The sequence below is a fragment of the Mustela lutreola genome, chromosome 7 (assembly GCF_030435805.1).
Source record: "Mustela lutreola isolate mMusLut2 chromosome 7, mMusLut2.pri, whole genome shotgun sequence".
Lineage (NCBI taxonomy): Eukaryota > Metazoa > Chordata > Mammalia > Carnivora > Mustelidae > Mustela > Mustela lutreola.
Window position 1 is genome coordinate 100,411,344 of NC_081296.1, and position 22,881 is coordinate 100,434,224.

At 35.2% G+C, this 22,881-nt stretch overlaps 2 protein-coding genes across 2 annotated transcripts in view; one reads left to right on the forward strand and one right to left on the reverse strand.

The window, feature by feature from the left end:
• FANCM (FA complementation group M) overlaps window positions 1-20,526 on the forward strand; it is a 65,923-nt gene extending 45,397 nt beyond the window's left edge. The window contains exons 15-23 of the mRNA XM_059182011.1: window positions 1,509-1,600; window positions 1,726-1,794; window positions 3,849-3,977; window positions 4,729-4,885; window positions 7,973-8,079; window positions 8,825-9,382; window positions 14,205-14,580; window positions 16,306-16,597; window positions 18,027-20,526. Coding sequence (XP_059037994.1) covers window positions 1,509-1,600; window positions 1,726-1,794; window positions 3,849-3,977; window positions 4,729-4,885; window positions 7,973-8,079; window positions 8,825-9,382; window positions 14,205-14,580; window positions 16,306-16,597; window positions 18,027-18,144 — 1,898 coding nt within the window. The 3' untranslated portion in view covers window positions 18,145-20,526. The remainder of the gene's footprint in view (window positions 1-1,508; window positions 1,601-1,725; window positions 1,795-3,848; window positions 3,978-4,728; window positions 4,886-7,972; window positions 8,080-8,824; window positions 9,383-14,204; window positions 14,581-16,305; window positions 16,598-18,026) is intronic.
• A 117-nt stretch (window positions 20,527-20,643) lies between these two features.
• The window catches only part of MIS18BP1 (MIS18 binding protein 1), a 47,301-nt gene continuing 45,063 nt past the window's right edge, over window positions 20,644-22,881 (reverse strand). Inside the window, exons 15-16 of the mRNA XM_059182012.1 lie at window positions 22,066-22,120; window positions 20,644-21,885 (exon numbers count right to left, since the gene is read on the reverse strand). Of these exons, the coding sequence (XP_059037995.1) occupies window positions 21,782-21,885; window positions 22,066-22,120 (159 nt within the window). The 3' untranslated portion in view covers window positions 20,644-21,781. The remainder of the gene's footprint in view (window positions 21,886-22,065; window positions 22,121-22,881) is intronic.

Genomic DNA, 22,881 nt, shown 5'->3' on the forward strand with positions numbered 1-22,881 from the left:
TTCCCATATAATTCTCATATATCTTTGTGGATCTCTTGTGAATCTTATTGGGGTTCATTGCATTAGATACTAGTAATGCTCACAAATCCTTTGGAGGCAACTCCTTCACTACTTTTTTGCTTCTGCTAAAATGTCTGCAGATAATCTTCTTGGAAGTCCTGTTTAAAAGGATCTGTGGGGCACCTGGCTGGCCCAGTCGTTGGGCGTCTGCCTTTGGTTCAGGTCATGATCCTGGCGTCCTGGGATCAAACCCCACATTGGGCTCCCTCTCTCACTCCCCCTGCTTGTGTTCCTTCCCTCACTGTCACTCTCTCTGTCAAATAAATAAATAAAAATCTTAAAAAAAAAAAAAAAAGAGCATCTGTGAAAGACATCCTTAGACTATTCAGAGGGCCTTTTATTTGACTGCATAGTACTTTGAGGCACCATCTTTGATCTTTGGTCTTAAAGCAGTTACAGTTTCACCTTTAGCTTCACCTGGACAGTAGTTTCTTGGCAGTCCTCTAGATTAGATCTTTGCTTGGAAGATTTCTTAATTTAGTGTTGTTTGCCAACTAGAGAAGCTGGGAATTTCCAAAACTAATAAGTCTCAACTGTTCATGTTTAATAGTCCTTTCTTTAGGACTCACTCTAGGGTTGCTTCTTATATCTTTACAATACAACATTTGGCTTCCTCCAAAGTGAGTGATGCAAGGCAGAGAACAAGGATGAGACCTCATGAACTTTAATGACCTAGACTCTGAAGTAACTCCCCCTTCATTTCCATTATATTCTTTTGTTAGAAGCAAGTGACTAAGTCTGGCCCTTACTTAATAGGAGAGGGATTACGATCCAGCTTCTGAAGGCAGGCGTATAAAAGAATTAATTAACATATCTTGAAATAACCACAGGGCTCTTACAGAAGGTTTCCTAGAAACATGGAACGGTGTCTGAATCTGAATTTCATGAAAGTGCAGAAATCGAGCTTTAAGTACGTGAAAATTTGAAATATTTTATTTTACACATCAGATGTTTGTTTTTAGCATTCTTTCCACCCTCCTGAATGTGATCTAGTCACAACATTTTGGTGAATATCTTACCAACTTTTATTTCATGCTTGTGTACAAACACATGTATGTTGACATATGTACATAAATATATAAATAAGAATCTCTTCAAATATTGTTTTGTAGCCTACGTTTTCATGCTTTAACTCCTTTAAAATGAAAATAAGACACAAAGCAGAGAGCAAGAGTTGAATTCTGGGCCCTTTGACTAATAAAGTCAGACTGCACTCGCAGCCTCATTTCGGTTATTAATTTGTCATATTGAATCTGAGTCAAAAATGTGGTTATTAGCAAAATTCCCTCACTCCTTAATTTCCTCACTGGCACTGTTTTATTTTTCTCTCTCATGCTGATTTTTTGGCCAAGCTTCTGAAAAACTCTTCTTAAATAATGTACCCATTGATAAAATAGTAGTGAGTAGATAAATCTATTGACCAGATTCATTTTTTTATTAAATTATAGGTGAACAATTAACAAGCAGTGAAAGTGAAGATGATGAAATTTTCCGAAGAAAAAGTAAAAGAACAAAAGGAAATGTTTTAGAATCCCCTGAGGTGAGTCATTTAGAATCTCCTGAGGTGAGTGATGTAATAATCACAATAATGTGATCTTGTAAATGCTTTTTTCTCCCTTAAGTCTTTCTTTTATAACCTTTTATCTAATTATCTACTTTATCTAGGATCAGAAAAACAATGAAGTTGATTCCCCACTACATGCTGTAAAAAAGCGCAGGTTTCCTCCAAACAGAGTAAGTAGGTAATAGATAATGTAGAGTGATTAAAGTTCCTTTGGAGTAATTATTAAAAGAAAAATACATGTATAGGTGAATGTAGATAAGATTGATCTAATAGGTATATAGTTAACACAAAAATATATAGTAAATCTTATGTGATTGGAATTTCTTTTTCAAATATACTTCTTTAAAAGCAATTTTATTCAGTACGCTTCAGCAGTTCCCTTAATACCTATCTACTCTATGTCTACTGTGTAAGATGCTGGGGGACACTATTATAAATATTATATCCTGGTACTGTCTTAAGTCACCTAAAATCTAATAGGAAAGAGATAAGTAAACAGATAATTTCAATATAAATTTTTATAAGTTAAGTGATAAAAAATGATCAGCCCTTATCCTAGTCCTTGGGAGTTCTGGAGAGTTTCTTGAAGATTATAAATACCTTAGCTAATTCTTAAAGCATATTTGGCGGTGAGGCAAGGAAAAGCATTGCCAACAGAGCAAGCAGCTTAAAGAATGACACAAAATGGGGATACAGCATCTTTATTATTAGATGGTAAATACAAAGAGTGCCAGGAAGTAAAGTTGGGAAAAAATGAGGGTGTTTCTGAAGCCCTTATTCTTTCATTTGCTTCCTGAAAAAGGAAAGGAAGGAGTTCAAGATGAGTTTCTGTTTCTTGGCTAGGGCTGTTTGGACATGTGTCACAAATTCGGAGACAATAAAAAGGGGATAGATTCAGTGTTGAATATGTTTGAGTTTGAGGATTTTGTAGAATAGTGAATGAAATGACAATATCTGGCACGCATTGGTGACTATTTGAATCTGAAGTTTGAGTAGGCTAATGATGTTCATTTGTTATCAGCTGTAAGCTGAGAAGTGTAGAAAATGTTGGGATTAGGAAATCCTGTTTTTTTTTTTTAATTCTCTATTGTGCTCTAGGATAAAGTGCAAAATTAATAAAACATGTAATCAACTCATATTCCCTTTGTTTACTCCTATAGTACTTCACTAGAAAAATTGCTTTAACTTGCTACCTTAACTAGAATGTCTGATTGACTCATGGTAAATGAATTAGAATACTGATAATGCTGATGATCAGTCTGTTTTAAAGTGAAATTATTCCTGGTACTTGAAATTATTTTGGTGAACTTCTTTTATTCTTTTGTTTGATTTTATATTATTTGTAAGAGATAAAGTAGTAGGCTTCATTGTTAAAATTTATTATGATTTTATTGGTTTCTTGGTTTGAAAGGACTCGTATATGTTTTGACTGATTTGATAGGTTATATTTATAGGCTTAAATAATTTTTGTAAAGACCTTTAGGATCTTCTGGAGGAGATAGTTAAACTGAAACTACAAGTTGTCATCAAATAAATTTGATGTAATACTAAATTGGATGAATACTGTGCTAGTATAACTATATTACCTAATTTAGTGTTTTAGTACTTAGTATCACCTAACTTTTAAATTTTAAGATTTTATTTATTAATTTGAGAGAGTGAGAGGGCAAGAGAGAGTGCGCACATGAGTGGGGGTGGGGGATTGGGCAGAGGGAGAGGAAGAAGCAAGCCTGACCTGGGCTTGATCCCAGGATCCTGAAATCATGACCTGAGCTGAAGGCAGATGCTTAACTGACTGAGCCACCCAGGCACCAGTGACTTTTACATTCCTAAGGATTATATATTTATAACATGGCTCTGAGTTGTGGGAATATTTTATTTTTCTAACAAAAAAAGGTCAAATGTTAGGTCAACTATTTAAAAAGAAAAAATTGGGGCACCTGGGTGGCTCAGTGGGTTAAAGCCACTGCCTTCTGCTCAGGTCATGATTCCAGGGTCTTGGGATCGAGCCCTGCATCAGGCTCTCTGCTCAGTGGGGAGCCTCTTTCCCTTCCTCTCTCTCTGTTTGCCTCTCTGCCTACTTGTGATCTCTGTCAAATAAACAAAATCTTAAAAAAAAAAAAAATTAAAAAAAATTGAAAATAAAACTAATAACCCATGAGAACTACATAAAATGAGATTTGATTATATTTTCTTATGCAAGAATTTTATTGAATTATTATAGTTAGAATTATCATCTAGTGATGAAAGTGAGAATTTTCACAAACAACATCCACAATTAGAAGACTTCAGGGGTTATAACAGGACTGCAAAAAGGGGCATCAAAGTCCAAAAGAAACAGAGTTACCTTAAGGTAAACTTTTTTACTTTCGTATATATATATATTTATTTGTTTGTTTGTTTATATATTTATACTTACTATTATGTTATATATTTATATATATAATTTATGGATAGAAGATTTTATGTAGGAATAGATTTCTCACTATAATTTCTTCATAGGAAAAAAGTAGAAAATTAAAACTATTTTGACCCTGTTTTACTGGAATTAAAATCTCAAGCTTTGACAGTTTTGTTTCTTTCTTGTTTTGAAACTATCTTTTAGTATTCTGTTATTTTAAATGACTAAATGAAGAAACTTCAGTGTATTGAAAATTTAAGACTCAAATTAAAAAAATACAGAGACAGAAATCTTGAGTTTTAGAATATTTGCTTTCACAGTCATTACTTCATTTTTTTAAGTCTCTATGCAATACTCAAATCCTTAGAAATAATTCTTTACCACCTTTTTTTTCTGAATATCTTTTTTTGTGGTACAGTAGTTTTCCTGGCAAAATTAATTAACCGGAAGACCTGGAAGACTTTATGCTTATTAAGAAACATTCAGCAAACTAATGTGCTGACTTGTGCTATATTTTGCTTATAATAGAATTATCAGAAATTTTAAATATATGTGCTACTTTGTCATTTCTTCTTGCAGTTTTCTTTTTCTTTTTTGTCTTAAAAGCATTGCCAAAAAATCCATTTTATAGAACTATTTCCAATTATTTAAGAAAATAAGTGATTTCCTTGAGGGTATCTCCATGTTTTCTAATTTGTCACAGCTTGCAGCTAAGAAGTTTTTAGATTACGAAGCAGAGCTCTCCGAACAAGAGGCAGAGTATGTTTCATCAGATGAAAATGATGAGTCAGAAAATGAACAAGACTCCTCATTACATGACTTCTTAAATGATGAAACTCAACTTTCACAGGCTATAAATGGTAAATGATATAATGATACTTTTTCTATTAATTTTCAGTGATTTTAATGTGGTGATATTTAAATATTTTAGTCCGTTTTTAAAGAACTTTAAAAGGAAGTAAATTTGGTATGTGTGAAATATTTGGTCACTTTCATTCAAATTCTATACTATTTGCTATTTTTTTAGACTTGGTTATTTATAGTCTGCTAATTTGATCATTTCTCACCAGAATGATTGGCTGGTGCAGTGTCAGATTTTCGTTTAACAAGTATTTAGTGACTGCTGTGTGCTGGTAAGGTTTTGAGAAAGCTGTATCAGTAAACAAAGGGGACAAAAACCTCTGCCCTTATGAAGCTAACATGTGAATGGAAAGAGACAAAGAATACACATAATAACTAAATTATTTAGTATGATATAAGGTGAGCAATTTACAGAAAAATAAAAGAATGAGATGAGGATTTGGAGTGACAGGGGTTGGGAGTATTATTAATAGACAAGCAGTAATTTTAAATAAGGTAATTAGGGGCAGGTCTTACTGAGAAGGTGACATTTGATCAAAGACTAAAAGGAGATGAGGACTTGAACAACGCTGATTGTTAACAGCAGGTGGTACACAAACCTAAATTTGTTAAATTTGCCAAGTAAGAGAGATCTACTTTTGGAAAATGATGTCTCCAAACAATGCCTGAGCAGATCTTATATATAATACATTAATTGCAGATGATTCATATTGGCTATAATAGAAATAGGAAAGATTCTGGTGGGGTTCTAAGGGTTTTAATCTTTCACAGATCTTGCCATTTATTCTGCTCTTGTACTCTCTGTCATGATTTAAGACAATGAATTTTCCCAAGCAGTACTTTAAAGAAAAAGGGTCTTAGAGACTAAGTTCTCAGTACTATGTCCTTGATACTGATGTGACTTCAGAATAAGGGTTCCTAGTGTTACGCTCTTAATGTTCATTAACAGAGTGGCTTTTTTTTAAAAAGACTTTATTTATTTGACAGAGAGAGAGAGATCACAAGTTGGTAGAGAGGCAGGCAGAGAGAGGGGGAAGCAGGCTCCCCGCTGAGCAGAGAGCCCGATGCAGGGCTTGATTCCAGGACCCTGGGATCATGATGTGAGCCAAAGGCAGAGACTTAACCCACTGAACCACCCAGGCACCCCCAGAGTGGCTTTTGGAGGTTTACAGTATAATCTGGTGGGGAATGTTGATGCAAAGACAACAACCAGTAGACAGGTACTGCGGCAGGAGTGTGTCTAGCATATTCCAGGAACAGCACTATGACTGGAATTGAACGATGGAGAAGCGGAGTGGTAGGAAGTAATATCAGAGAATTAATGAGTAGGCATCTCCTGGTCTGACTTGCTGCAGTAGTATCGCTCTAGCTTTGGTGAGAATGGCCTATAGGGGAGCAAAGGTGGGAGAAGAGACCATTTAGAAGGTTATTGCAGTAATCTAAGGAATGCTAGTGGTGTTAACCAAAGTGGTAGCAGTGTGAGGGTGTGAAAGATTGGATTTGGGATATGTGCAGCTGACAGGATGTTCTGATGGATTTGAGAAAAAAAAGAAGAGTCAGTGGGTTTGAGCAACAGGAAGGACATAGTCGTTGTTGTCTGATATTGGGCAGGCTGCATGTAGAGCCCTTAGGATGGAGGGTACGGAGATCAGCAACTCCATTTTATTTTTACAATTTTAAAAAAGTTTTTATTTTTTATTTTTATTTTTTTACTAATCTTTACACCCAGTGTAGGGCTCAAATTCATGACCCTAAGATCAAGAGTGGTGTGCTCTTCTGACAGAGCCAACCAGGCACCCCTGAAACTCCATTTCAGACATAGTGCATTTGAAATAATGTAGGGTTTTAGATCGCTTCTCGGCCTTTTGGCTAAGATCAAGTGTAATGTAGGGTTTTAGAGGGTTTTTTTTGTTGTTGTTTTTTCATTTATATGATATTTGGGAAAAGGTAAAATTATAGGGACAGCAAATAGTTTATAACGATACATTTGTCAAGACAGAACTGTACCATAAAGGAAGATAAATTTTACTGTATGTACATTAGACCAAAAAAAAAAAAAAAATCTATGAAGCAAACAAACAGAATTCTCTGAAAGCTCCTGATTCTGGGTTCTTCCAAGAAACTAGAAGTAAGAGTCTCACTAAGTTTATAGGAATTAAGCATGAGTAAGAAGTGAATAGGTAATTAGGAGGGTACCTAGTAGTTGATAGCTATAGTATGGAATGGAGATAAAGGAAATGTAATTCAAAGAAAAAATTATAAAAATTATACATCTGGTTCTGAGCCCTATTAAATTATCAATTTTATCTCTGAAAAGAACCTGTTAATCACTTCAAAAAATGTAAGGGAAAATGGGAGACAAAAGTAAAATTGCTTTCTGATTATAACCTTAAAAAGAAGGCAAACATCAATAAAAACTTAATGTGTTTCCCAGTTTTTGCTTGACTGACAATTATGAAACATACTTACCATTAGTTATGCCTTTTGATGTTTTTAAGCATATGCTTTCTTTCTTGCCTGAATTTCTTGTGTTTCATTCAGTATTTTCTATATATCAAATATGATCCTAAAGTTATTCATATACATTTATTTTTTCATGAAAAGGCATCTTAAAAACTCATTTTCAGAGGAGAAAGATAGCTAAGGCAGAGAGCTTAAATAAATTGTCACAATCATCCTACCACATAGCCTGATTTCAAAGGCAAAACTAACTTTTTTAATAATTGTTTTTAGACTTGTTTCAGTACATATTAAATATTTTTTGTGTAAAATAATTCCACAGGGCTTGAATTATTAAATCTAGAATAGGTCAAAACTAAATACTTCACTAGTTTTCATTTAATTAATTTTGCTACTTGAGGGACGTCTGGGTGGCTCTGTTGATTAAACGTCTGGCTTCAGCTCAAGTCATGATCCAAGGGTCTTGGGATTGAGTCCCACATTGGGCTCCCTGCTCAGTGGGAAGCCTGCTTCTCCCTCTGTCGACTGTTCCCCATGCTTGTGCTCTTTCTCTGACAAATAAATAAATAAAATCTTTGAAAAATAGATAAACAATGTTGCTGCTTGAAATTCTTATTTTTACACAGATTCTGAAATGAGAGCTATTTACATGAAATCTTTGCGCAGTCCATTGATGAGCAATCAGTATAAAATGGTCCATAAGAAACATAACAACATAAATATTTTCTCACAGGTATGAACTATAGAAATATAGCGGAGAGTTTCCTGATGAAATGTTGAAATATATTCCTGTTAATTAAGCCTCCATTGTTTCTAAAACTGGACTGTTAGATCTATTTGAGATAATTTCTGCCCTGATTCAGGAAGGAAGGTGGAAGAAATGTATTCTCAGAATGCCTTTTTTCCTAATTTGGTCAAATTATTCTTATCTTCAATTTGAGCCCATTAGAATTCACTATTGTTTTCCAATTAAAAGAATGTTTAAAAGAAGTGACTAGAAGTTCATCATAACTGTTAACAATTTTTAAGTCTTACATGTTCTCTTATTTCTCTTGAAAATTATTTTTTTACAAAGGGGTTAATTATAGATTATTTTTCATTTATGGACAAATTTTCACACTAGTCTTCTTTGTTTACAAATTGCCAATATTCAGCCTGGTAATATGGTCATTCATATCTCTATACTTCCATTGTGTTCGTTATGTAGCACTTATCCACAATATTTATAAATTACTGTTTATTTTTCTGGCTATCTACCTAGTATAAATTTCTAGAGGGTAAATTATTCTTTTTTTTAATCTCAGTCTTCCCATTTTCTTCCATAAAGAATATAGTCAGGATATATTTGTTGAGTGCAAGTGACTGGATTGATAAAGTGAAATATTTATAAAGATTTCATGTACTTAAAAGAATATGTTAAATACATACTGATTTTATGAAAGAAATTTATAATGTGCTAATTGATATATTTACTATAGATTCCTGAGCAAGATGAAACCTACTTAGAAGATAGTTTTTGTGTTGATGAAGATGAGTCTTACAAAAGCCAATCAAGTGAAGAAGAAGTGTGTGTTGATTTCAACATAATAACTGAAGATTGCTTTGCAAGTGGGAGTAAAAAATATAAAACCCGACGTGCAGTAAAGCTAAAACAAATGGAGATGAGACAGAATTGTGCACGTTCAAAAAAGAAATTATCCAGAATTATTTTACCAGATGATTCAAGTGAGGAGGAAAACACTGTAAATGATAACAGAGAATCCAGTATTGTGTTTAACCCAAGCACTGTTAATAAGAGCAACCAGCAGGACCATTGTTTGAATATAGTGTGTTTTGGGTCTTCATTGCAGTCCAAGGACCGTTGTGCCCCAGTTGTTAATCAGTCACCACAGCAGAGACAACAGACACCACTTCATTTAAAGGATGAAGTTTCTGACTTCAAACCGCAGAGCTGTAATAAAATTGAACCTACCTCACCGTCATTCTCTTCTGTTGATTCACAGAAAGACTGTAGAAAATTTCCAATTCATTTAAAGGTATGGATCAAATTAGAGAAAAAAACCTTCATATGTTTACCAAAAGAGATTTTTTGCTGTTTTCCTAAGTCTATTCTTTTTTTTTTTTTTTGCTGTTTTCCTTTTTTTCCTAAGTCTATTCTTTTTTTTTTTTGAAGTAATCTTTATACCCAACGTGGGGCTTGAATTCACAAACCCAACATCTAGAGTCCCATGCTCTTCCAACTGTGCTAGCCAGTTTCCCCTGTTGTTTTGCTTTTTTGTGTGTTTTGTGTTAAGTAAGTCAAAATTAGCAAGTGGCGAATTCTTTTTTTTTTTTTTTTAAGATTTTATTTTTGAGAGAGAGAGAGAGAGCATATGTAGGCAGAGTGGCAGGCAGAGGGAGAGGGAGAAGCGGACTCCCTGCTAAGTAGGGAGCCTGATGAGGAACTCGATCCCAGGACCCTGGGATCATGACCTGCGCGAAAGACAGATGCTTAATCCACTGAGCCACCCAGGTGCCTCAGTGGTGAAATTCTTCAAACAAAATAGTACACTAAATTTATTGATAATTCATATAGGGATGTTTATGTTTTAGTATTTTTAAGTATGATAATCGTTTTCTTAATAAAACTCTATAAAGAAGCTTGATAGTTTTACAGAAAGGATGTAGGAAATGGGCTGCTTGCAAAATAAAATTAGCAGGAGTTACATGCTCAGAACTAGTTCCCCACAGATTAACTTTCTTCTCCGTTTCAGATATGTAACTTTACTGGGGAGAGAAGTTTAGGAACCACTACCTGATTTCCTTCCTTTAAAATTTTCTCTTTTTAGAATGGCCAGATAGTCCAGTTTCCAACTTCTCCCTGTCTTTTATTATTGCTGAAATAATCCCTAAAGCAACTTATAGTTTTTAAGTTTATATATTTTTGTTAAAATAGGGGTTAAAGGTTTTGGTAATAGGAATCCCTTAACTGTACATAACTGAGTTCTTTCCTTGATTGTTATCTTGGAGAGAGACCTAGACCTAAACTTCTATTTCTCTAAATACCTTATTCCGAGTGTTTTAGGCCATTCGGCCTTAGCAACATGCTCTAGTATCAACACTGTAGCTCTTAATTTGATGTTTTCAACTTTTTGTTTTTAGAGGTTTATTTATTTATTTTAGAGAGATTGAAGAGGTAGAGAGGAAGAGGGAAAGGGGCAATCTTGGGCTCCATGCCCAGTGGAATCCAACACAGGGCTCAATCCTACAACCCCAAGATCATTACCTGACCTGAAGAGTAAGAGGCTTAACCAACGGAGCCACCCAGGCATCTGGATGTTTCCAATTTTAAACTTTCCCCAGGCTTTTTTGCACAAAGTTATTTCTTCAAGGCATAATTAGAATAAAGGTGACTAGATTAAGTCTTGTAATAGAACTCGAGGCTAATTAATTTCTCTGAGCCTCAGTATCTTTAGCTATAGTATAAAGATAATAATCCCAAGGGTCAAAGTACATAGTAAGCCCCTGGGTTTAAGATGGTTCAACTTAATTTTTTGACATTATGATGGGTGTGAAAACAATATGCATTATGTAGAAACCCTACTTAAGATTTTGAATTTTTTATCTTGTCCTGGGCCAGCAACCTATAGTTTGATACTCTGAGGTCATGTTGGCAGCTGCAGCTTCCAGTCAGCTACACAATTGTGAGTGTGAACCACTAATACACTTGTAACTCTCTCTACCCATACAGCCATCCTGTTTTACACAATTAGTACAGTATTCAATAAATTACAAGAGATATTCAACACTTTTATTGTAAAATAGGCTTTAAATCAGATGGGTTTTTCCCAGCATTGGCCAATGTATGTATGCTGAGCAATTTTAAAGTATAAGGTAAGCTATGATGTTCAGTAGGTTAGGTGCATTAAATGCATTTGCTACTTAACAATCTTTTCAATTTATGATGGATTTATTGAGAGGTAATCCTATCTCATACTTGAGAAAGATCTGTATATGCACAATCCTTTGGAAATTAGAAGCACTAACTACATTTCTACATTGGCATGCTCTAAAAAATGGATACATCTAGTAATACTTTGAGGACTGAAAAAGGACGAATAGATTTTTTATAGAAAGGTGTTTTCAATTTTCTTCTGTTACTTATACTCCATTTCAACGTAGTATGATTATTCTCACTTGAAGTAGGAGGGGTGAGAACATGAGGTACATTTTTGTTGATGGTGGATTTTGCCTTGGGAAGAGGTAACTTTTTTATACAGTCTCAATTTTTTTCTTTACAGTTTCTGAACTTCAGTGTTATGTTTAGGAAACAGTTTTCTACTTCAAAATAACTAAGTATTCTAAATATTCTCTTTTGTTTCTTTAATGCAGTTTTTTTTTTTTAAATTGAATACTGAATTATTTTGAAGATTATTTTTGAGTGATTAGGACTTCCATCTTTAGTTTAGGGTGTGGAAAACTGGAAAGAACATTGTTCCCTTCCTAGTCACAGCAGCAACAAAAAGCCAGATAATCCACAGAATCATGGTTTTACTTGAAACTATTGTGGAGCTGAGGTTGTAGATGAGCCTTATTTCTAAGGAAAGACAAGTGCTTCCATTGAGAGACTAGTTGATTTGGCACAGTTACTGCTAAAGTTACTGGGTACTGTATATTTTGGTAAGAAGACTAAGCTAAAACTTTAATAAATTGCAGAAGGCAATAAACTAGCATGAAAATTTAGAACCACTGGGAATTACACACAGAGAGGAATTCATAACTCCTCATGGGCTAGTCTTCATAGACTCAATCAGGTGTTCACAGGAAAGACAGAATCAGAAAAAGCCTCCTTTGCTAATGCCAGGCCTTTGGGAAGGTGACTTGCAGTTACTATAGAAAAGGCAGCAAACCCCATCTGTTTCCTTTCTCCCCTATTTCTCCTATAGAACAAAAAGCTGCTGGGGATGAGTAGCAGACCTTATAGCTATACCTCAGAGCCTAGGTGAAAGACCCTTTGCAGATGGAAGAAGGCAAAAAGAAAAAACATTCTATACCTGAGACAGAAGCGTGAAAACATCTTGGGCCTAGAGAATTAGAGATCTTCAACCACTGGGAGGAAGGAGGGCAGGATCACTGAGCAGATCCTATTTCTGAGACTGAGGGACAAAAGTCCAGCTCAGGCTGAAGCAGGAAAGAAGGAAAGAAGAATTTCCCTCCCTCCCCCACCACCACTTGCCCTGCTGCCGCCATGCCACCTCATGTGTCCAACATTCTCTCCAAGCAGGCTAGCAAGCACTAAGTAACAAAAACAATCAACTGCTGACAGGGACAAGGTAGTATAAAGAGAGAACATCACTGAGGTGCAGGCTCACGGAGAAGATCTAAAGCTGAGAGAACATTTCAAAAAATCATCGGCAGAACCCTGTCCCCATCCTAAATACAAAGTAACACTATGGGAGTTTAAAGTCTCTAGGCTAATCAAAACCGGGATGCCTGGGTGGTTCAGTCAGTTAAGCATCTGCTTCATCTCCAGTCATGATCACAAGATCCTGGGACTGAGTCCCACATCAGGCCCCTTCCACAGCAGGGAGTCTGCTCCCTTTGCCTGCCACTCCCTGCTTGTATGTGCGTGCTTTCTTTCTGACACATAAGATCTTTAAAGACAAAACAAAACCCTAAACTCAACTTTTGACTAGATTGGTTAAACACCACACACTAAAGGCCTAGTCCCCACCCCCCCCAAGAAAAGCATAGCTGTTTCTAGAATTACTACTACCTTACACAAGATGTCTGGCTTTCACCCAAAAGTTACAAGATATATAGAAGAAGAAAACATTCCCAAGAACTTTCAGGTATGACTCAGATGTTGGAAATACCAGATAAGTATTTTAAGATAATCTTGATTAATATATTAAAGGTTCTAGTGGAAAAGTAAAACAAACATGCATGAAGAGAAAGAGACCATCATTCCAGAAATGGAAAATATAAAAAACAAGAAAGTGGAAATGCTAGAAATGGAAAGCATACTAAGAGTGATGAAGAATATCTTTAATGAGCCCATCAGTAGATGCAACACAATCATGGAACGAGAACAAACTTAAAGCTTGGTCAATAGAAATTACCCAATATGAAACACAAAGGGTGAATAAAAAAACCCCAGCATGGAGCATCCAAGAGCTCTGGGACTGTGTCCAACAATCTCAGATACACATAATTGGAATTAAGGAGAAGAGAGAATAGGTTAGAAGATCTATTTGTACAGGCAATGACTGAGAATTTTCCAAAATTAATTGGCAAACAAATATCTGAGTCTCTATTTTCACTTCTTTTTGGTATATACCTAGGAGTAGAATTACTGGGTCATACAGTAATTCTGTGTTTTTTTTTTTTTTTTTAAGATTTTATTTATTTTTTTGACAGACAAAGATCACAAATAGGCAGAAAGGCAGGCTCCATGCTGAGCAGAGAGCCCAATGTGGGGCTTGATCCCAGGACCCTGGGATCATGACCTGAGCTGAAGGCAGGAGCTCAACCCACTGAGCCACCCAGGCGCCCCTTGTGTTTAACTTTTAAGGAACCTCCAAACTGTTTTCCACAGTGGCCAAACTATTTTACATTCCCACCAGCAATGTAGGTTCCAGTTTTTTCACATTCAGACAACACTTATTTTACTGTTTTGTTTTTCATTTTAGCCATCCTACTAGGTGTGAAGTGGTAGCTTGGTCCTTCATGTTACATAGTCACTTTGATCATGTTGAAGGAAGAAAAAAACAGTTAAAAAGAAGAAATAATATCAGTAAGGAAAATAAGTTTCAGGTGTTAGAAGTTTATGGCACTAATATTTAACCTGATAGTCACCAATATTTTCCGCCTTTTCAGGTTGGTCATACTCTGGAGGATTTGAGAACTTCCGTGGCAAATTGTTCCAATTCAAGACCACATTTGGCTGGCACATATGCTTCTCTTAGACTTCCACAGGAAGGCCAAAGAACTTGTATTCTTGTAGATAGTTGTGAAATCACTTCTGGATCAGAAGTAATTTCTTCCCTAAGAGCAATTCATGGCTTACAAGTAGAGGTTTGTCCTCTTAATGGCTGTGATTACATTGTGAGCAACCGCATGGTGGTGGAAAGGAGGTCTCAATCTGAGATGTTAAATAGTATCAATAAGAACAAACTCATTGACCAGATCCAGTACCTACAGAGCATGTTTGAAAGAATATGTGTGATAGTGGAGAAGGACAGAGAAAAAACAGGTTTGTGTTTTTAAATGTTTTTGTTTATAAAGCTGTAAAGGAACTAGATTATTGTTTAATTCACTCTGCTATCAGTATTTGGAAACTCTTAAAATATAAATACCTGACTCAAAAATGTCACTTTATGTGTTTATATGAAGCCATAATGTTTTTCATTAGTCATTATATTTATTTTATGCAATTATCATTAGCTGCTTCATAAATAGGTTTATTTTTGGATTTTTTTAGTCATTGTGTTTAAAGGCAGTTTGAGAGTTAAAGGGTAAGAAATTGAAGGCAAGTAAACCAGTCATGCATTTTTTTCAGGGGCTTCAGAAAGGATAGGACCTTAAGGCAGTAGTGGGAAAAAGGAGGAGGATTTAGGGGATTTAGGAGGCAGGATTGGCAGTAGTTGGTGGAAGGAGGCAAGAATTACCCTTGAATCAACTGATTTCTTTCACTGGGCACTAGGTAGTGCTGCTTTTTATTAATTATGATTATCAGAGAAGAGCAGATTTGAGGTGTAAAGAGAGTTCAGTTGAATACTCAGGTATTCTTATTAGGGAGCTGAAATGGGTGCATAGGAGCTTCAGTTACGGAATTTCTTTGGGTGGTACCTACTTGAAGGGGGAGCCCTGAGAATGATAAAAAAGGTCATGGAATATGGAATCAGAAGACACACTGAATTCTATTGTCACAATAGCTATGTGACGTTGCATTAACAAATCACTCCCTCTGAGGGGTTAATAATATGCTTGTTCTATTCATTTTGTAATATTATGAGGACTAAGAGAAATCATGCCGGCAAAAGGCCAGTATGGAAGAATTCAAGAGTTATACAGCCACACAGTATAAAGTAAAAGGAAATAATGTAGTTTATATAAAACACTGGGTTGATAATTGAACATTGTACCTTTTTATCCCCATACTGTCAGTGGTAAACTATATGGCCTTGGATAAGTCGCTCTTTCAGTAGCCACGTTTGCTTGTCTCTTTCTTTCCTTCTTTCTTTTTCTGACAAGTGACTTGATTAAGCTATCTCTTCAGTCCTCTTAGGGCTAAAATTCTATAATTTCCTCTTTATCAAAATATCCTTTATAAAGGAAATAGATTTGGAATAAAAGGAAAGTAACATGGCAAAAGTTGCAGGAAAAAAAAGTTATGGAAAAATTTTTGTTTTGTTTTTCCGCAATGAAAAGTGCCCCCAAAAGGATGGAGGATAGAATATGAAAAGAAATGAATGGGAAAGGTAGGGAAGTAACTTAATAGGCAAGAATTAAGGATGACGCTAAAATGGGTATGCAGGGTTTTGAGTTACTCTTGGGATAAATATGTAAGACTTTATATCAGTTAAGCCAGTACTTGAGCTATTCATCAGTGCTAGCATTATGAATTTTAGAATAATATGGTATTGGTGTTTAGCAATGAATTATCTAGGAATATGAGATCTCTCCTGCTGACTCATCTTTTTGATTCTAACTGAAGATCCTCATAAGGATAATTCTTCCTATTTTATCTCCCAGATACTTGAGAATCACTAAATCTTCAGTTGAGCCTTTCTCATTAGCATAAGATGGCACTAATTTGCTTAATGGGTATGGATCTTGGGATTTTGATTATATGTAGTATTAATGATTCTACTTAATATAATTTACTAATTATAGTTAATTATAATTAATGAATTAATTACTTAATGTAATTTACTTAATGTAATTTAATGTATTTTCCTAAATATGAAATATTTAGGAGACATATCCAGGATGTTTAGGAGAACAAAGAGCTACGACAACTTGCTGAGTGCCTTAATTGGTGCTGGAATCCGAATTCTTTTCAGTTCCTGCCAAGAAGAAACTGCAGATTTGCTAAAGGAACTATCTTTACTAGAACAAAGAAAGAATGTTGGTATTCATGTTCCAACGGTGGTGAGCAGAAATAAATGTGAGGCACTTCAATTTTATCTAAGTATTCCCAATATAAGTTACATAGCTGCATTAAATATGTGTCACCGGTTTTCTTCTGTGAAAAAGATGACTAACAGGTATGTCTGTTTTAATATTTTTATTTTTTTTAAGATTTTATTTATTTATTTGACACACAGAGACACCAAGAGAGGGAACACAAGCCAGGGGAGTGGGAGAGGGAGAAGCAGGCTTCCTGCCAAGACTGGAGCCTGAGGTGGGGCTCGATCCATTGCCTTTGGGGAACTTAGAGCCTTCTGGGAGCTAGAGAGACAGCTCTTATATTTGAGCTTACATTTTTTTTTTTTTGAACATACACGGTAGATCATTTATTATACGAATCACATTTTTTAACCAAAGTAAAGATAAATTACAACTTTAATTTAAGCTACAAATTTCACAGGTATCGCAATGAAATGCATAGGTCGTAAGGCTCACTTTGGATTCATCTCAAGAACATAAAAATGCACTTACTTTTTCTTAAAGTGAAAACTAAGCAGTTCCTTAACTTTACATTATTATGTCCTCACAAGTTCACCTTCCCATCAATATCCTTCTCTAGAAAAAGATTGAGAGCTCATTGTCAAGTTAGAGCAATATTGTCTAGCAACATACTAACGTCTCCACTGTCAAGGGCTACTTGTATTATAAGTTCCCCAATGTACTTTTTTTTTTTTTTTTTTTTGCTTTTTAAAAATATTTATTTATTTATATTTCTTTTCAACGTAACAGTATTCATTGTTTTTGCACCACACCCAGTGCTCCATGCAATCTGGGCCCTCCTTAATACCCACCACCTGGCTCCCCCAACCTCCCACCCCCCGCCCCTTCAAAACCTTCAGGTTGTTTTTCAGAGTCCATAGTTTCTCATGGCTCACCTCCCCTTCCAATTTCCCTCAACTCCCTTCTCTCCATCTCCCCATGTCCTCCATGTTATTTGTTATGCTCCACAAGTAAGTGAAACCATATGATAATTGACTCTCTGTTTGACTTATTTCGCTCCGCATAATCTCTTCCAGTCCCGTCCATGAGCTTGCATTTTTTTATCTTTTTTTAATTGTGTTATGTTAGTCACCATACAATACATCATTAGTGTTTGATGTAGTATTCCACAGTTCATTGTTTAGGTATAATACTCAGTGCTGCTTGCAATACGTTCCAACTTAATACCTGCCACCAGGCTCACCCATTCATCCCACCCTTCTCCCCTCTAAAACTCTGAGTTTCTCAGAGTCTGGGCTGTTTAGTTTTGGAACTAGACAAATGTGATATTTGCAAATTTTACAAGATTTTGTCTGTTATATTGCTTGAAAAGGAATATTTCAGAAAATAGGTTAATTAAACCAAAGGCCCATGTGTAAAACAATGAAATTATTTTTATATATGAATTTATATATATAGAATAACTTTTATTTAAACTCATGCTACGGACATATTAACTCTTATGTTTGGTGCTCTTTAAGCAAATAAGATTAAATTATACAAAAGTTCTACTCATTTATTTTTCAGCTCACCTCAAGAAATCTCTTTATGTGCACAAGTAACTCATCAGAAGGCTGAGGAGATATACAGATATATTCACTATGTATTTGATATGCAGATGTTACCAGATGGTCAATCAAAGTAGACTACAATCTGATGCATGATCATATTGCTCAGGTTCGGTTATGAAAAAGAACTCTCGCAATACTGAATGCACTTCAATAATCATTATTGTGGTTTGTGGTGATCAGTTTAAAATATGTAAAAGAATAGTTTCATATGTATTTTATATTGTGTATATATATTTTTTATATAGATTATAATTATTTTAAAAGAAAACCTGATATTCAGTAATCATTTTGATTGACTAGATTATGAAACTTATTTATTGAATAAAAGAAGGTTTACTGAAGGTGCTTTAAAGAAAGTAGAAGCTTGGGATAGAGATGTATTTTAGAAAATTTCCAGAGATTATAGCACTGTACTTGCCATTTGTTGGCATAATAGGTTGAGGTGTCTGACTGCTGCCAACTTAATGGTCATAAATAATTTTCCTATATAAAAATGATATTATCATACAGAATATTTTAAATGTCCTGAGTCTATCTACATATTGGGTAAGATGTGAATGGTAGCTCTATCATTAGAAGTGTGCTTCAGTTACTAGGAGAGATGAAAATTTAACTGAATATGATTATCTTATCAAAAGTTTCCCAATCAAGTATAGTCAAATCCTGCTAGTATGAACTCCAACCTACACTGCTTTTTTTGTTGTTGAAATATCATATTCAGAGAAGTGGAGTATTGGCTTAGATTTGGGAAACTTGTTAGTATCAGATGAGCTGTTCAATGTGGACTTCACTGTGCCCTTAATAGTGTCTGTGATGCTATGGATATTTTAGGATGTCTCCAGTTTTATCTGCAATATCTGAGGCCCTCCTAGTCAGTCTTTAACTATGGATCCCCTCCCCCCCCCCCATTTAGAGTCCTTTATTCTCTGGTTGCCTCATTGTTTTCTTGTTACCCTGCAGAGTAGGTGAACTAACCTCACAGTTGAGTTCTGCTTGCCTTACACCAGGCAGGGACTTCAGAGTTCACCTAATTCAGATTTTTTTTTTTTTTTTAAAGATTTTATTTATTTATTTGACAGAGAGATCACAAGTAGGCAGAGAGGCAGGGAGAGAGAGAGAGGAGGAAGCAGGCTCCCTGCCGAGAAGAGAGCCCAATGCGGAACTCGATCCCAGCACCCCGAGATCATGACCTGAGCTGAAGGCAGTGGCCCAACCTATGAGCCACCCAGGCGCCCCTAATTCAGATTTCTTTTCTCTTTTCTTAGCAGGTGGAAATAAGGCCCACAAACAAGTGACTCATTCAAGTTTACTGGGAAATCTAGAACCAGAACCCAGGAATTAGAGACAGGTCCTGCCCCCCCCCCCCACTAAAAAGTTAACCCTTAATTGTGAGCTTAGCTTCTTTGTGGTAGTATAAATTCTTAATTCTACTTAGAGCAGCAGATTTCATAGTTCTACTGTTCAATAATTCTGTCAAAGTGAGAAATTCTAGAAGTTATTGGCTCATGTGCAAGCATTGATTTATTTTTCTTTCAGGCTCAAATTTACCCTTTGGAATCTTGCTATAACGGACTGGACTTTTTGAACATTTCTCCCTACAGTGGGCATGATTTAAGCTTTATCAGTAGAAGGAAGGGGCTTCTTTCTGGCTCCAGTTTGCTGTTCTGCTGCGGCTTATTCCTGCTACCTGTTGTCAGTGGTGCAGGGGTGGGGGACATTTGGTGGTACCATGCCCTAGCTGCATTCCAGAAGCATGCAGTTCCTCAACAACTTCCCACTGACCTGGGAATGATGACCACCTTGCAGCACCTCCCATGCAGACACCAGTGTGCTCATATTCTTTGTGTCCAACCACCAGACAAAATATTCTATTAATTAACCTGGTGTGAGGGAGACAACCTAGAGGATTTTATTTATTTATGCTTGCCGTGTACAGAAGAACTCTATCCATATTTAAGCTGCAGTAGTCTTCTTTATACTTTCATTGGTAGCACTTAACTGTCAACCTTACTGATTATTAATCCATCTTTAAGCCTATTTTTAAGTTTCCTTTGGAGGTTACTTTAAGGCTTACTAGTTTATCTTATGACCTGATGGAAAGAAATGGAACTAACCAAGTACCTGGCAGGTGGGATACAGTAAAGTAGACTAGGAAGGACACTGAATGAGTTCTAGCAGGACAAAGGGAATTGGGAAGGGGGGGAAGGCCACACTTTAGGGTGTTAAGTCTGTGCTATATCAAAATTATCCTTTTGTTTCCCATTATGGAATTTAAATACCCTCTAACTCCTTAAAAACACTATCCATTAACATTAAACAACATGGTATTATACCAAATATTGGCATAAAACTGTATTTCACTAAGATAATCTCTTCATTTGTTCCATTCTACATCTAAGTCTTTGTGGCAGAAACAATTATGAACTCAGTCTAGTATCTCAGCAATATTCTTTTCAAATCTTATGTTTCCAAAAGTTTAATAGTTATACAACTGATTGTTACTGACTAAATTCTTAAGAAACAAGAAAACATATTTTTTACTAAAAGTTCTGAGAATTTTTGAGGCAACAAGCTGAACCAATAACAAAGTGCATATTTATTTACTTTTTATGATCCAGTAATCAAACAACAACAACCAAAATACAAATGTTATAAAACCAAACCAAGTTTATTTGAACAATCTAACTGGAGAGAAAGGGTAAGTGAATATATACTATAACCACAGGAAAAATATTGTATGTCAAATTTCAAAACAGAGTGGCAAAATGAGCTAAATAATGTCTATTTCTAAAGGAGCTGAAAAGAAAATGTTCACTATAACATGGTTTATTAACTTCTTACAATGTAGTTCAACTACTTGAATGTTTGCCTAATCCAGTCTTTTTGAGACCAATGTCTGCATATGTAAATAAGGCGTAATGCAACAAAATTTGTTCTCTGATTCTACCTAATAAAATAACGAAAAAGCAATAAATTAAATTTATATAGTTTCATAGGTATGCTAATCACAAGTTTTAAGAAAAAAATCTGGAGAAAGAGTGTCACGTTAGTTTCAATAACATGTAATTTAAACATTAAATCAATTCTGGCTTGTATACCAAGTGATAACAAATGCTAACTCAGACATTTTCATGTACCTAGTATCCAGTACCCAGCAATCCAGTCTACTTTTCATTCTCCCTCCCCAACCCTATTCCTAAAGGGAGCAATATTTTCTTGGAAGCTTTTAAAAAATCTGGAACATGATTTTCTTAAAGTAAGCAGACTTGGATGCTTAAGCGAGACTTATCTAGAATTTTTTTTAAGATTTTATTTATTTAACAGAGATCACAAATAGAGAGGCAGGCGGCGGGGGGGAGCAGGCCCCCTGCCGAGCAGAGAGCCCGAGATGGGGCTTGACCTCAGGACCCCGTGATCATGACCCGAGCCGAAGGCAGAGGCTCTAACCCCTGAGCCACCCAGGTACCCCTAGAATATTTTAATATTGCAGAAATTTACAAATATCTATACAAGCAAAACAACTGTCCTTAAATTTTAGTAACCTGCAGCAATGAGCAATATTTACAGGAGGATGTTTATTCTGAATACAAACTCCTAAAACCTTCCACAATTTCATATGAAGGTATGTTATAAGGAAAATACATATATTCCAAAAGAAGATACAGATATCTGCTTCTTGATAAAAATCCTGGAAATATTTTCTCATTTTTACTATGCAGAATCAGAATTTGAAAAATAATAATCTTTGTCTTCTTCATCTAAAGACTCCATAGCATTAGTGAAAAGTTTTCCAATACCAGAATTTCCTCCTAATTCTGTAAAGAGAAATTTAATAAAGATTAGTATACTTCTAAAAGTAATTTCAAAGAAACTGAAAAGAACTGAGAAACTGAATAGTTTAAGTCTGGCCTATTTGAGAGCAGTTAATTTCATGTACCATGTTAATAATGAGGTTATCTCATAATAGATTAAGCTACAAAAGAAAAATAACTTACCTTTGTTAAACAGGGTTTCTTTCTTTGATGTTGGAGTTAAAAAATCCGTTTCAACCTGCAAGAAAGTTTGTATTAATAGTAAATAGTACCTTCTGTGAATTCTGCCTCAAACATAGACAAAATAAGCATGCTTCACCCCAAGTACCTTGAACACATGCCTATAATGATACCTAATCACATTATAATTATCTGTGAAATGTCTAATTTTAAGTTGAATTTATCTGCGGCAAGAATACTTATTCAGTGTTTTTCCCATTGCTGGCAAACATGACTTATAAGAAAATATTACAAACTAATGCTGCAGAAGTGACGGGATAGTCTGTGGGCCTCTGGACAGTTGCCAAAATCTAAGTACTCAATCCATTACATTACACTAGCAGAATTTAAATTCTTGTCTAAAATGGTAACTTAAATGACAAATTTTAAATGTATAATACATACTTATTACATCAATGACTTTTAAACTTTTGGCCATGGCTGCCTATCTTTAAAAAATGAAAAGGAATAGAATAGAAAATATGACAGGGTATATCCACTGTACTAAAGGTAAATATAGTTCAAACTTTTCAGATACAAACCCATGATCAGATTGTGATATAAATGTACTTTTTCTTGTGAAATGAGTTAAAACCACTATTCTATCATTTAGCTCTCAAAATCATTCAAGGACACTAAACCCATGATTCCCTCATCAATGATAACCATACGTGAATAAAATGAGATTAGAAAGCCCAAACAGTTTGTCTTATTATAAAGTTGGTACGGGAAGTCAAATCTTGAAATCAGAATTTTTAACACTAAATCCTTTGCTCTTTC